We start from the raw sequence: 12,997 nt of genomic DNA on the forward strand, positions 1-12,997 counted from the left end.
AGTCAGATCCGTGAAAACGACACTTGGTAAGACTTCAAAACCACAGCCGCGTAACTCACATACACACAGTTCACTCTTCTAAGTACACCACCAGCAACTCTTAATGTACTGAAATGTGTGTGACCATCGCCACTACTGACGTTTAGACCACGCCCACCACCCACGCCCCAACACCAGGGCACCCATCAGCAGTCGCCCTCTTCCCGCCCGCCCGCCCGCCTCTCACGGCCCTGGTGGCCGCCTGAATTTCCCGTCTGTATGAAACTGCCTATCTGCCACTTCCTGGACTGGAATCTCAGGCTGTGGGGCTTTTTATGTTGGCTCTTTTCACTTAGTGTGACATTTTTAAGGTTCACCCCCAGTGTATCACACATCAGGGTCACGTCCTTGTTTCAAAGGGGGAAAACTCCAATTTTTATTGGCTCGAGACCGTCCTCAGTGACCTAGAGAAAATATGTCCTCTTCACCATCATTTAAACACTGCAGGTGCACGTCCGACAGGCGCACTGCATGCCGGCCCAGGAGACCCTTCACGTGCAGCTGGACAAGAGCCTGCCGGGTGAGAACTGCGCTTGTTTTAAAGATGCAGAAACTGAGGTTTCCATAAAGATTAAACTGCTGAAAAATTGAGAGTCGGGATTCAGACAGGGTGGCACTGAGATGGGCACCCGTCCCCTGCGTGGCACTGCTGCACGCCCTCTGCGAGGGCCTCCTAGCCCGCAGGCTGCCGTCCGCCCGTCTCTCCTACACTGGCATCAGGACAAAGGCCTCCCTGTAAACTCCAACAAACCCAGGAGACGTTCCAGGCTCCATATACGCACACAAACAGACACGTATTCCACCACACTGAACACACACCTCTCTGCCACACAGGACAGCCCAGATTACTAAGCGGGGTGGGAAATGCTTATCTACGGACTATCACAAGCCTGTCTTTACCTCTCTCTTTCTTCTTTCTTCCTGAGTACGATGTAAGAGAGAAGCCTTTTCCTCCTAAACACAAAGAAAGACAAAAATTATAGAACGTTTTGACCCAAAGAGGCTTCTACAGATCATCCAGTCAAACGACCTGACTCAGTGAGAAGCCTGACGCACGACAGGTTAAATGGCCCCTGAGGCCACAGACCCGCTCGAAGTCAGTGCTGCAGGAGATTTCTAAGAACGAAACCAATTTCTTCACACAGTGAGCTCCTCTGGAACTCCGCCCCCCTCCCACTCTCACTGAAAAGCAACGGGGAAAATATTCTTAGGTAAGATTTAAAAAACAAAAATCACTTTCTTTATTGTTACCAAATTAAATTTTCCCCCCCAAATTTATGTATTTTCTTCATAAGTAAAACTAAATTTTGAACAAAGTTACTTGGTATGTAGAAGAAACTAAATAATAAATGGGAAAGTTAAACATTTCAAATAAAGTAAAAATACGCTCCCATCCACAGAAGGGTTCCAGACTAGAGTATCGACGTTTTATTTTTGTAAATTTAATCCAAAATAAAAATCAAAGGTCCAAGGCATTATAAGTGAATCATTAGAAAAATTAATAAAGCTGAACTTCTTAACAAAACCATACACCCCATCGGAAGACTGTTGGAAAGCAAGTAATTACCAATTTAAAATTACACACTGATACGTGAGCGCACACAATGCTGAAAATGCAAAGTTGCTCACTGACAAAACGTAAAGTCAAAGAAATAAAACCTCCAGATATTTTCCATTGTAGAAAATTTCATTTCTTAAATTTCAAATAAAAAGCCTTTATCTACCACATGTCCAAAGTCAGGAAATACTTTGTTTTGAACTTTAATTAATTAAGAGGAGGGGGGGAATGGAAAGTCTAAAGTAAAAAGTACAGTCACGATGTCCAGGACTATGGAAAGCTTACAGATAAAATGGTCCTATTTCTGGTCATTATCTTTATTTATGAATAGAACTGGATGGCATGTTTATATCAATAACAGTTGCAATATTTTAAAAATCAAAATAGGTACTAAGTATCAAGAAGCTAACAGGGCTCTAACGGAATATTGGACTTTCTCGGAATTTGAGCTGGAAGCCCATGGTCCATAACATAAGCCTAGTAAAGTCGGAGCAGAAGCTGGTGGGAGTGGGACACAAATTGGGAAAAGCAACCACGAGCTGCACCTTTGTGCAGTAACGAGGGCAGAGGGTGGACAGTCGGAGGACCACCTACCTCAATGCCCCTGGAGAGGGAGGGAGGGGCAGTGATGGGGACCCCCAGGCCTGGAGACCCCCTGCTCCTCTGCCTACACCCGTGCCTCACAGACGTCTCTTTGCCACCTCCACAAGGTCTACCAAGCCTCTACCATCTGTACCACTACCTACTTAATATTAGTCTTTAAACTGACTTTCGAAACTTTTATTTTGAATTTTGACAAAGAAAATTTGCAAAATGATCCATGAGTTCCCTAACCCCTTTTCTCTTTTACCCATTCCCCCCATAACTGAAGTGAAATTAGCAAGAACAGGAAATTAACATTGGTACAGAATTACTAACCACACTACAGACTTTATTAGACATCCACCAATTTCCACTGATGATTTTACTTGTTCTAGGATCCCATCCAGATCCTCACTGGACTTAATTACTATTTCTCCTTAATTCACACCAATCTGGAACAGTCCCTCCATCTTTGTCTCTCATATCTTGGACTCTGTCCCTCGATTTGGGTTTTTCTGATATTCTCACGATTACAGGTTATGCGATAATGACAATACTGGATTTTAATCACAGAATGAAACATATATCCGTGCCTCCAGTTACACAAACAATCAGATCCATAAACAAAAGAGCCCAGCAAGGCCTGGCTCAGTGGCGGAGCCTGGACCTAGGATCCGGGAGACTGCGGTTCCATTCTGGCTCCATTCCCGGTGAGGGCACAAGCCTGGGTTGCAGGCTCCATCCCCAGTCGGGGGGGGGGGGGGGGGGGGGCAGGAGGCAGCCGATCAATGACTCTCACTGTTGATGTTTCTCTCGCTCCCCCTCTCTCTGAAATCAATAAAGATATATTTTTTTTAAAAAAGAGAGAGAGAAGAAAATCCTCTTCCTCACAGAATTTACTCAGTTAGTGAATGTAGAGGAAAGAGGCAAATAGTCACCAAACAGCCCAGTAATAAATGTGGCAGCAAGACCTACTTCCCTGTGCTAAAGCCAGTGGGCCAAAGCCTGAGCAAAAACAAGAGCTTTCTGATCTCCAAGTATCTCCCTCAAGACATTTAGCAGCCACCAAAGGAAAGACAGTAAGAACCAAGCTGACACCAATCGAGAGACCAGGGGCATCTCACCAGGAACAAGGCACAAGGCCATCGGGCACCACTTGATAGACGCAAAGGATACAAAACTTCTGTGTTAGTCTTGACAAAAGACTCCTTTCAACCTAACTGTATTCATCTCAAGAGGAAACCGTGTATCCACCCCTCACTACACTCAATGGAAAAACTGTAACTGACTAAGCTGAAGGTACATACTCCTGAAAATAAACACAATGAAAACAAAAGTGCAGTTACATTTTCAATTAGCTAAATTAAAAAATAAACCCTGATCACAATAAAAACCTAATACATTTATTTCTGAAAAGCCTCATCTGAAATTAAATTCCTCAAAGCAAAGGACTATGAGGAGCTACATAAAGTTTAAGAGAAAAACACACTAATTTTTTAAAATTTTGATATTAATTTACTTGTTTATCATTAGCTCAGGCAAATGGTATTTAACGCCCTTCTCCTACACAACTGGATTCTGAACATGACCTGCTAACCAAAACACTAAGCTGATTTTGGTTCAACACACTTTTGTTTCAGGAAAGCATCCGGGATCTGACCTTTGGAATGTGTCCTTTACTCAGCATCATTCTCAGTGACATTTAAGAGGAGGTGGGGCTTGTGTCCACCCACTCCCCACACTCATGGAGAGCTCACTCTCAACTTTGTGAATGTGGGATGCAAAATGCCCTCTTCAAGTTTTTCACAGTCAAGGTGTGTATCCCATGGCTCTAGGGGAAAGGTTTTCGTGATGATCCTCTCGAAGCAACAGTCACGGGAGACCTCCCTGCTTCCAGCATGGGGGGCCCGCCCACATCCTCCCAAAGCTGGAGGAGGAAGGCCGCTCCCTGAAGAGGACGGATGCACCGACACTCTATTAGGTGCTACTCTGAACTTACCCTCGCATTCGTGAGGTTCACAAGACTGCGGTCTGGACACAAAAGGTCAAGCTTCTGGTGCTGGAACCACTGGATCAAGCCCCCTTATTGAACCACCATGGCGTTTTGGACCATGTCTGCGTCTCCCGTGACATCACACGTGTGTCTATGTTACTGTTTTTCATGAAGCCATCAAGAGATTTCCTCTAATTTATGAGTTAGAACAGGTCCTTAGGGACTTGTTTACTCAGCTCATGGCTGATAAACAGCAAAGAATTATTGGAATTAAAAACATCAGAGGCTCCTCAGTTTGCAGGGAGCCGAAGCAACCCCATCTCCTCTGGGGATGAACAGCTGCCCCACATTCCTAGCCTCTCTATACGTGGACAAGGCACTAAATTACTGAAGGAGCTTCATCAATTATGCTATCTGCTGTCATCAGTCACCACAACTTTTATGCCTTTGGCCACTGGCAGCTCCAGACTGCAGTCAGACACAAACGGAGGGAGTGTTCCTGGCTTTCCAATTCCTGTCACACTGTGGACCTGCTTCCAGGCTGGTTCCAAGTCTTTCCTGTTGTTCCCAAGGGTCTAACAGGTTTTCTGTGCTATGCCTATCGCTTTAGCATAAAGCCTGAGGGATGGTTTCCCACTGGAATTTTGCTCCTGATGGGATAGCTTCACTCTCTCAGCTAGTCCTTGAAAAATCGGATTTCAAAATCGTCATCACACTTGTTTGTGATTTCTATGCAGCCAGTAAGTTCACAAGACTGAAAGCCCACCCAGCAGGCCCAGCCGTGGTCCTCATTACACACGAAGACAAAGCCACAATGGAACCATCCTTGGCACCCTCCCTCCCGGAACACGCCCGCCCTTCCCTGCCCATCTCCTCCCCCAGGCGCCTGCCTTTTACCTTTCCCTTTCTCTCTCCTAAGCTCCAAGGGTCCTTCTTTTACCTGTTACTTTCTATATAAACTCTGTCTTACTAAAAATAAAATTGTAACTAACCTTAGTACCTTAATTTATAAGGCAGCCTTCACCTTTAGGCTTTAAAAAAGACAGGTTTTTTTTAAGCCCTAATCCAGGTAGGGCCCAGCAGTCAGGTGGAAAAAACTAAGGCAGAGGCATGATCCTAACTCGAAACTACGGATTCCTACATGTGGCTCACACTGGCGAGGAACTGTCAGCTTATGAAAGTGAAACCTCACGGCGCTGCTAATAAGATGAAGGAGGAAATGAGGCGGCACAGGAGATGCAGCCACGGGAGCCCACACCAGCGACAGGGCCGGGCACACAGAGCCCACGTGGCGCCCGCACCCTGGCTGAGCCAAGGCGCCCTCGCTGACCTCCATGAGCAAGCACCTCAGGGAAATCACAGGCCTCACATCCTAGCTATGCTTCTCGGACACTGAAATAAGTGCCACCGAATTTTAAAGATGTTTCTTCACACACCACCTCACTCAGCACACACAAGACTTTGGGACAAACACTGACCTGCACTAAGGAGGTCAACCCTGAGTAGAGAGGTCGGAGGTCTCCAGGGAGATGCAAACAGAAATGGAGATAAAAATATGAATCTACAGAGAAAGGTGTACGATTCAATAAGCAGTGCTGGACAACTGAGTGGCATAAACAAAGGACATCATATACCCAGTCTTCACATCCAATGGCTTCCTCATGAACCTGAGGCTCATGTGCACACACAGCACTATGCGAAGAGCACATGGAAATAAATAAATCTCAATGAGGAAGAAGCTTTCTAAGAAACATTTCACACATTAAGTCCAGGTCAGTTTGTCATTAAGTTATTTAAGCCCTTAAGTTACTTAAGAATGACAAATTTGACCACATAAAAATTAAAACTTTCTGCACAGGAAAATATCAAAACCAAGGTTTAAAAGAAGTGACAAGTGGTAATAAATATTTGTAACACTGCAAAACCAACTACTTGTAAAAGCTCTCAATCATTTTAAAAGAGTGACAATTAAATAGAAAAATTAGCAAAAGTTATAAACAGTGCGTAGAGAAATAAACAAAAATATCTTTTAAACATAAGAACTTTATCTTTACTCATTTTAGGAAAAAAATGCCATGAAACACAGTGAAATCGGCTTTTTTACCTATCTAATTGGCAAGCTTGGCCCCTCAGGACAGGCGGTGAGGAGCAGATGGACAGCAGCCACTGCCAGCACAGACAGACACCCCCCAGCGGGCAACCCGGAAACGTCCGTTAGAATCCACAGCGCACAGCCACCGCCCGAGCACTTCCAGGCACTTACTACACAGGGCAGGCACGTGACAAGGACACGCACTCAGTGCTGTTTAAATCAGCAAAACACCGAAGCCCCCTCAATGGCCACCAAAGACGGCAGCTAACGGAGCTACGGGCACTCACTGCAGGGAGGGCCGCAGCTCCTTCCAAGCAGCCAGGGGACCTGCGTGTGCGGGCCTGGAACTGTCCGCAACTGGTCTTACCCAGGGGAGGGGGAGCAGCAGCCTGTCCTCAACCCTTCTATGTGCAGAAAACCGCTCTGCGGGGATAGCGACAACCCGGTGACAGTCTGACCGAAGAGGACAGGAGGTTGGGGGATGCGAGCGGGGTGAAAGGCAGGGAGACGTTTATTACTGTACTCGAATCTTTTCTACTGCTTGAATTATTACCCAAGTACATAGAATACCTTCTCACTTTTTTAGAGTAAAAAACTAATGAAGCTGTATAAAACATAAATTTTAAAAACATGTCAACATAACCAAGAATAAGCTCATAATTAAGTGGCTGTGAGGAAAAGAACAGTAAGGTGTCAGCAAAAAGCAAATTCAGGTTTTGATTCTTAACAAGTTTTTGGTTTCAGTTTATAAGAAAACATCTCTTACCTTTAAAGTTCCACAGCCTAGAAAAGGCAGGGGTCCTGGCAGCCCTTAGAGACCCTTCCATAAAGCACACTGACCAAGTGTTTTTGGATGACGAAGCCTACGGTCCTCCCAGCACCCACGAGGCTTCCCACGATACTCTCTCACCTCCCTGGTGTGGCTCTAACCCTACCCATCAATACGTAAACAACAGTAAACAACAGCAAACTTCTCTACTTGATCTTTGAGCTTTAGGCACATTATCTTATCTCCTCTGAAAATCAAATATGACCAAACTTCACAAATACCATGAACAGAGATGTTTTTATATGGGAGAAAATACTTTCTTCATGCAAATAAACTTAGTGGTAACAAAAAAGTTTTCAGAAAAGTCACATATAGTTTAAATTAGATTTAATTAACCATCAGAATAAAAAAATTATGGTAAAAATGAGTATAGGTCAAACTAAATTTATATAACGTAACAATTTCCATAAAATCAAATGCTCAAATTGACTGCTAACCATTTATAAACAAAAATACCTTTATCACGTTTATCGTCTTGATTTAAAACACAAAACAAAAACAGCTATGAGGTTTCCACTGAATCATCTATTTGGGTTTTCATTAGCAATTTCCTCCACTTACCAATGTAAATAGAATGATCAGTTTCACATCTGTTTCAAGTTAGTCTTTTTCAAGCACTGACAAGATACTAACAGTTCTACACAATTCAAAGAGCATTCAAGTAAAGCACGTCCCTGGAGCTCATTAGAACAGCCGTGGGGGGGGGGGGGGGGCGTACCGGTAAACGGAGGACCTTCGCCAGCCTTCATCAAACCCAGAGGACGGCCAGAGCAGCCCAAGTATCAATGCTGGTTCACCCACTGTCACAAATGACCCACACTGTTGCAAGATGCTGATGACGGGAAATGTGAGGTGGGGGAAGGCGGGAAGGAGGAACTCTACCATCTGCTTTACTGTCTGTAAACCTAAAAAAGCTCTAAAATATAAAGTCTATTCATTTCTTTTAAAAAGCAATGGACAAACATTAAAGAAATATAAATTCTGCCACTTTTACCTCAGCTATCTATGAAAACTTGGAGAAGACGCTTATTTTCCTTCCTATCTATAATGTCTTCTGCACCCACATCCATTTCTTTCCTTAAATCTCAAAAGTATTTCCCTCTTCTGCTCACCGGATTCTTCCCACTGTTGCTTCCACCAGGACCCTGAGAGCCTTCAACCTTCCCTCGTCTAAACTTGCTCAAGTTTCTCCCCCAAAACAAAAGCCTTCCTTAGACCCTGGCTTCCAATCACCCCTCAATGTGCTGCCATCTGATTTCCAACTCCTACTGCCCTCCAATAAGCTCCCTCTAAAGTCACCAACTCTTCCTGTTGGTTGGTATTCCTCACCACACCCCTGCAGCACTTGGCTCTGTGGTCACCCCATCCCCACCCCACCCCATGCAACTCTTTTCTAAGGGTTCCCCTTACATTAAATGTTGCAATGCTCCGCAAGTTCCACTTCGTCCTAAACTGTGCCTTCTCTCTAGGTGACTTTATTCTAAGCCTCCCTTCTGCTGAAAAGTCCCAAATCTGCACGTCTATCCCAGATTTCTCCTGAGTCTCACACATGCACAGTCAACAGCCAGCTGGACATCCCCACTCACGCCCTTCATTCAGCAACCGCTCCCCCTCTTGGCGCAGGGACCCCCCACGCCTTGCACTCTAGACTGCTCTCTGTGCCCAAGGCCCCAGCTCCTGCCCAGACTCAGCTCATCAGGTAGAAACCTGCCCAGGCCCATCAGATTCCCTCTCTGAAGAAATGGAATTGAGATCCAGCTGTCTCAGCTGACACCTGTACTGGGAAATCATACTTGGCCAAGATCATTTGCAGGTGAAAGAAGAAAGCCAGTCTGCAGAGAGCCAAGAACACAGGAGATGGCCCAGTCCAGGGAGAGGAACCGCCTTGGTGCTGATGGCCTGCTGTCTGGATGTGTTTCCGTCCCATTCTGTGAGCTACTGTCCTGTCCCCCCATACACTTTTGTTTTGTCTACTAAGCCAGTCTGGTGGATTCCTATACTTGTAATCAAATGGCCTGAGATATGCTTCAATACGCTACCAAAAATGGAAAAAAACGACTGCCAACAAACTATGTCACGCCACCATGATGTTATCCGGATTGCAGAAATGTTAAAAAGGAGAACACGGTGTGCACTTACTCCATGCACACCCTTCCACCTGCTGGGATACCCTTCCCGTCCCCCCCCACCCCGATCTGACCTGCCCCCCAAGACTAAGCCCCAACCAACTCTACCTTCTCCTAGACCAGTCCCAAGGGAGACTCAGATGCTGTAACTACTCTCTCCTATAATTTCACCTTTACCTCTCTAAGCCTTACATCCCCCACAATATTATAATGACAGCACAGATGTTTCCTCATGTTTCAGATCTCACACAGAGCCTTTAGAAATAACCACTAAGCCTGGCCTCTGAGGCTCAGCGGTTGAGCATGGACTTAGGATCCAGGAGATCCCAGTCTGATTCCCGGTCAGGGCACATGCCCGGGTTGTGGGCTCGATCCCCAGCAGGGGGCGTGCAGGAGGCGGTCCATCAATGACTCTAATATCCATGTTTCTATCTGTCTCTCCCTCTCCCTGAAATCAATAAAGATATACTTTATTTATTTATTTATTTAAATATATCTTTATTGACTTCAGGGAGAGGAAAGGAGAGAGAGAGCAATAGAAACATCAATGATGAGAAAGTCACTGATTGGCTGCAGCCTGCAACCCGGGCATGTGCCCTGACTGGGAATCGAACCCTGATCGCCTGGATCCTAGGTTGACACTCAACCAATGAGCCACGCCCAGCTGGGCAAAGATATATTTTAAAAAAGAAAGAGAAAGAAAGAAAGAATGAACCACTAAAAATACCAGTTTATTTTGGGGGGGAAAAGTATGTATCATAAAAAAGGCGACAACTATTCAGTTTCCCACTAAACTCAAGAAAGAAGATTTCCAATAACTTACGGCATGGGAAAGGTCATCGTAACCTCTTCTCTAAATAAGGGAAAGGGCTCAGAGAGAATTAGGGGAATATGCGTGTGCAGGCATCACAGCTGTCAGGAAGCAAAATCAAAACTACAACGAAACTACATCCCCACCAGAATTGCCAAAATTAAAAGGACTGGAAGCACTAAGTGTTGGCGAGAAGCAGAGGTGCTGACACCCTCAGGTCCTGCAGGGGTGGCCCACAAGGAGGGCGGAGGGTGCCCGCGGCCAAGCCCACATGCAACCAACGACCGGGCATCTCAGTGTGTCCACCCTCAGACCGACACAAATGCCCATAAGAAGAATGGGCCGACTGTGGTGTGTTCGCCCAACGCACAAAACCAGGTGCATGGATTCCACCTCTCAGACAGAACCCCGAGGGAGCCAAAGACGCCAAAAAACGGACAAACTGTACGAGACTCCGTTCACATGACCTTCAACAGCGAAAACTAATCTGTGGCAACAAAGGTGGGAATACAGTTATCTCTGGGAAAAGCATGGCAGGGATGGGGCAGAAGGGAGCCTAGGCATGCTGGGCTGGTGGTCACACCGGCGTGTTCATGGGTAAAATCTTTCAAGCTGATCCTAGTCGATCCAAATTCCTCCAGGAGCCGGCGCACCCATTCCCCAGGACGGCAGGTTACTGCTACCTCCTCAGGAGACTGGCCTCCAGGGGAGGGGCCAGCGGTGGGACACCATCACCCCGGGGCAGCCCGCTGCCAATGACTAATATGGGGATACAAGATGCCAGCCTCCCTCCAGAGTGCTCGGTCTATACCTGAGAAGACCCCTCCCCTGCCCTCCTTAGGTCCACCTGTACAAGGAGGGGCATGTAGTGACCCTGAGTGATGTTAGGTCTATATCTCAATAAAAAGGACAACTGTTTGCACAGCTTAAAAAAAAAAAAAAGAAAAAGAAGCAAGACATGCCCCAGCTCCTTTCCTTACAGGCGAGATGTTACCTGGTGATAAAAAAGGGTCAGACCCCTAGCGCCAGGGCACACCTGTCAGTGGTGCTTGTCCCCAGGCGCCGCACAAGCGGGGGGCACGGATTCTGGGGCGGGGACCTGCCGCTGGCTTGCTGTGTATGTGCCGTTACCATAGCGGGCCCGCCCTTCTTCTAAACAACTGTAAGAATCGTAGCAGAAATAAAGCCCTAGGGTCTCCAAAATTACGTTTCCAGGGGCCGGTTGAGAATAACTTCGGAGCCTCGGACCCGAACGCGCGGCACACGGCGGGGCCGCCGGGCCCTCGGAGGCTGCGGCCGCGGAAGAACGCGGCCCGCGTCCTGCCCGCCACAGAAGGACCCCGCGGGCGGCGGCGCCGAGGGAGCGCGGCCCGGGTCGCGGGCGACAAAGTATCGAAGCTCGTCTCCAGGAAGCAACATTGTGTCCTTCGCTGCGCGCCCCGAGCAGGCTGCGCACCGCCCGCCTCCCCGCGGCGTCTGCGGCGCGGCCCGCGGGCTCCGCCGGCGACGCGGCCCCGCCGCACCTGCTCAGGCCGCGGGCAGGTGACACAGCAGCGGCCGGGCCGGTGCCGGTGCCGGTGCCGCCCGCCGCCCGCCCCGAGGCCCCGACCGCGGCGCCGGCGCGCTTACCTTCCTGCTGGCGCCCCCGAGGGACACCTTGGGCCTGGTTTTGAACTCCCCTTCAAAGCTGAACATCTTTACAGCCTATCCCATCTAGGAGGGGCCCGGGCCCCGAGAGCGCGGGCGGCGGGAGGCCCGGGGAGGGTCCCGGCGGGGAGGACGGCGCCGCGCCGGGAGGCGACCGCGAGCCCACCCCGGGGGCGCTGCCCGCCGGGCCTGCCCTGGCGTGTGGGGGCGGCGACACTGAGGGGACGGCTCCGCCTCGCCTCCCCCCTCATCCACGCCCCCCCGCTGCTCCGGCCGAGGCCGCGGGCGCCGCAGGGAAGCCGAGCCGCACAGGCGCCGGGAGCAGCCGCCGGGAGGAAAGATGGCCGCCGGCCGCCGCCGCCGTGCGCGCGCCCGCCATCGACGCCACGGCGCTCCTCCCTGCGCCCCGGCGCCGTGCGCGCGCCCGCCATCGACGTCGCGGCGCTCCTCGCGGCGGCCCGCCAGCGTGCGCGCGCCCGCCAGGGACGGCGCGTCGGCGCTCGGGCACGCGCGGCAGGGACCCGCCTGGGGCCAGAGCGCGGAGGTCGTGGGCGGGGCCCGGGCTGGACGCCGCCGTTGCCCCCGCACCTTTCCGGGAAGCGGGCGGGGAGGTCTCCCGGGAGGTCGGAGGGCCCGTAGGGAAGGAAAAGGGCGAGACGCTTAGTGCCCGTCGGGTGCGTCCCTGTTCCATCGCGACCTGGTTTGCCTGTGTACTTCATACACACGCACACGTGTGCATGCACAACGTATACAGGAATGCATACCAGGTACACGTGTGTGCACATGTGTACACGCACATGTGTACATAAATCTCTCTCACACACACGTGCGTTATGAACATATGGGCACGTGCATATACACAAATATACCACACATAGATATCACATACATGCGCACAAATGTATATCATAGACACATGCATATGTGTTACGTACACAAGACAGAAACTGACATTTTAAAAACGGATCCTTAGCATTTCTGTGAGGGATGCACTGATTTTTTTTTTAATGCTACGTGCAAATTACTAAGTACATTTAACAACCCACTAATGGATTTCAATCTCAGAAAAATCCTGCCACACGCACCCACACAATGTATATATATGTGTGAATTAGGTCACAGTACAGCGTATATTTTATTATAAGTAAAGATCAAAAAACTTTGAAAGCTGCTGGGTTACTGTGCTGTTTCCCGGTTACTAGATACATCCACTCCGATATGTCAAGAAATCCTTGATTCATCAGAAATGTCCAAATTTTACCAATTTTGAAATCTCACAGATTTTGTAAATAAAATATGCTTTTTAAAAACCTGTCGGAG

At 48.5% G+C, this 12,997-nt stretch overlaps 1 protein-coding gene across 4 annotated transcripts in view; it reads right to left on the bottom strand.

The window, feature by feature from the left end:
* Nucleotides 1–11,779, bottom strand: part of UBE3C (ubiquitin protein ligase E3C) — a 59,156-nt gene extending 47,377 nt beyond the window's left edge. For 2 of the 4 annotated variants that reach the window (XM_087820900.1, XM_087820898.1), the window contains exons 1-2: nt 11,660–11,778; nt 940–993 (exon numbers count right to left, since the gene is read on the bottom strand). In XM_087820900.1, coding sequence (XP_087677026.1) covers nt 940–993; nt 11,660–11,725 — 120 coding nt within the window. In that variant the 5' untranslated portion in view covers nt 11,726–11,778. Of the gene's footprint in view, nt 1–939; nt 994–11,659 lie in introns of all 4 variants that reach the window. The other 2 variants (XM_087820901.1, XM_087820899.1) reach the window with 2 other exon arrangements.
* Between the last annotated feature and the right edge of the window lie 1,218 nt (nt 11,780–12,997).

This window comes from Miniopterus natalensis, chromosome 10, assembly GCF_054644295.1.
Source record: "Miniopterus natalensis isolate mMinNat1 chromosome 10, mMinNat1.hap1, whole genome shotgun sequence".
Classification (NCBI taxonomy): domain Eukaryota; kingdom Metazoa; phylum Chordata; class Mammalia; order Chiroptera; family Miniopteridae; genus Miniopterus; species Miniopterus natalensis.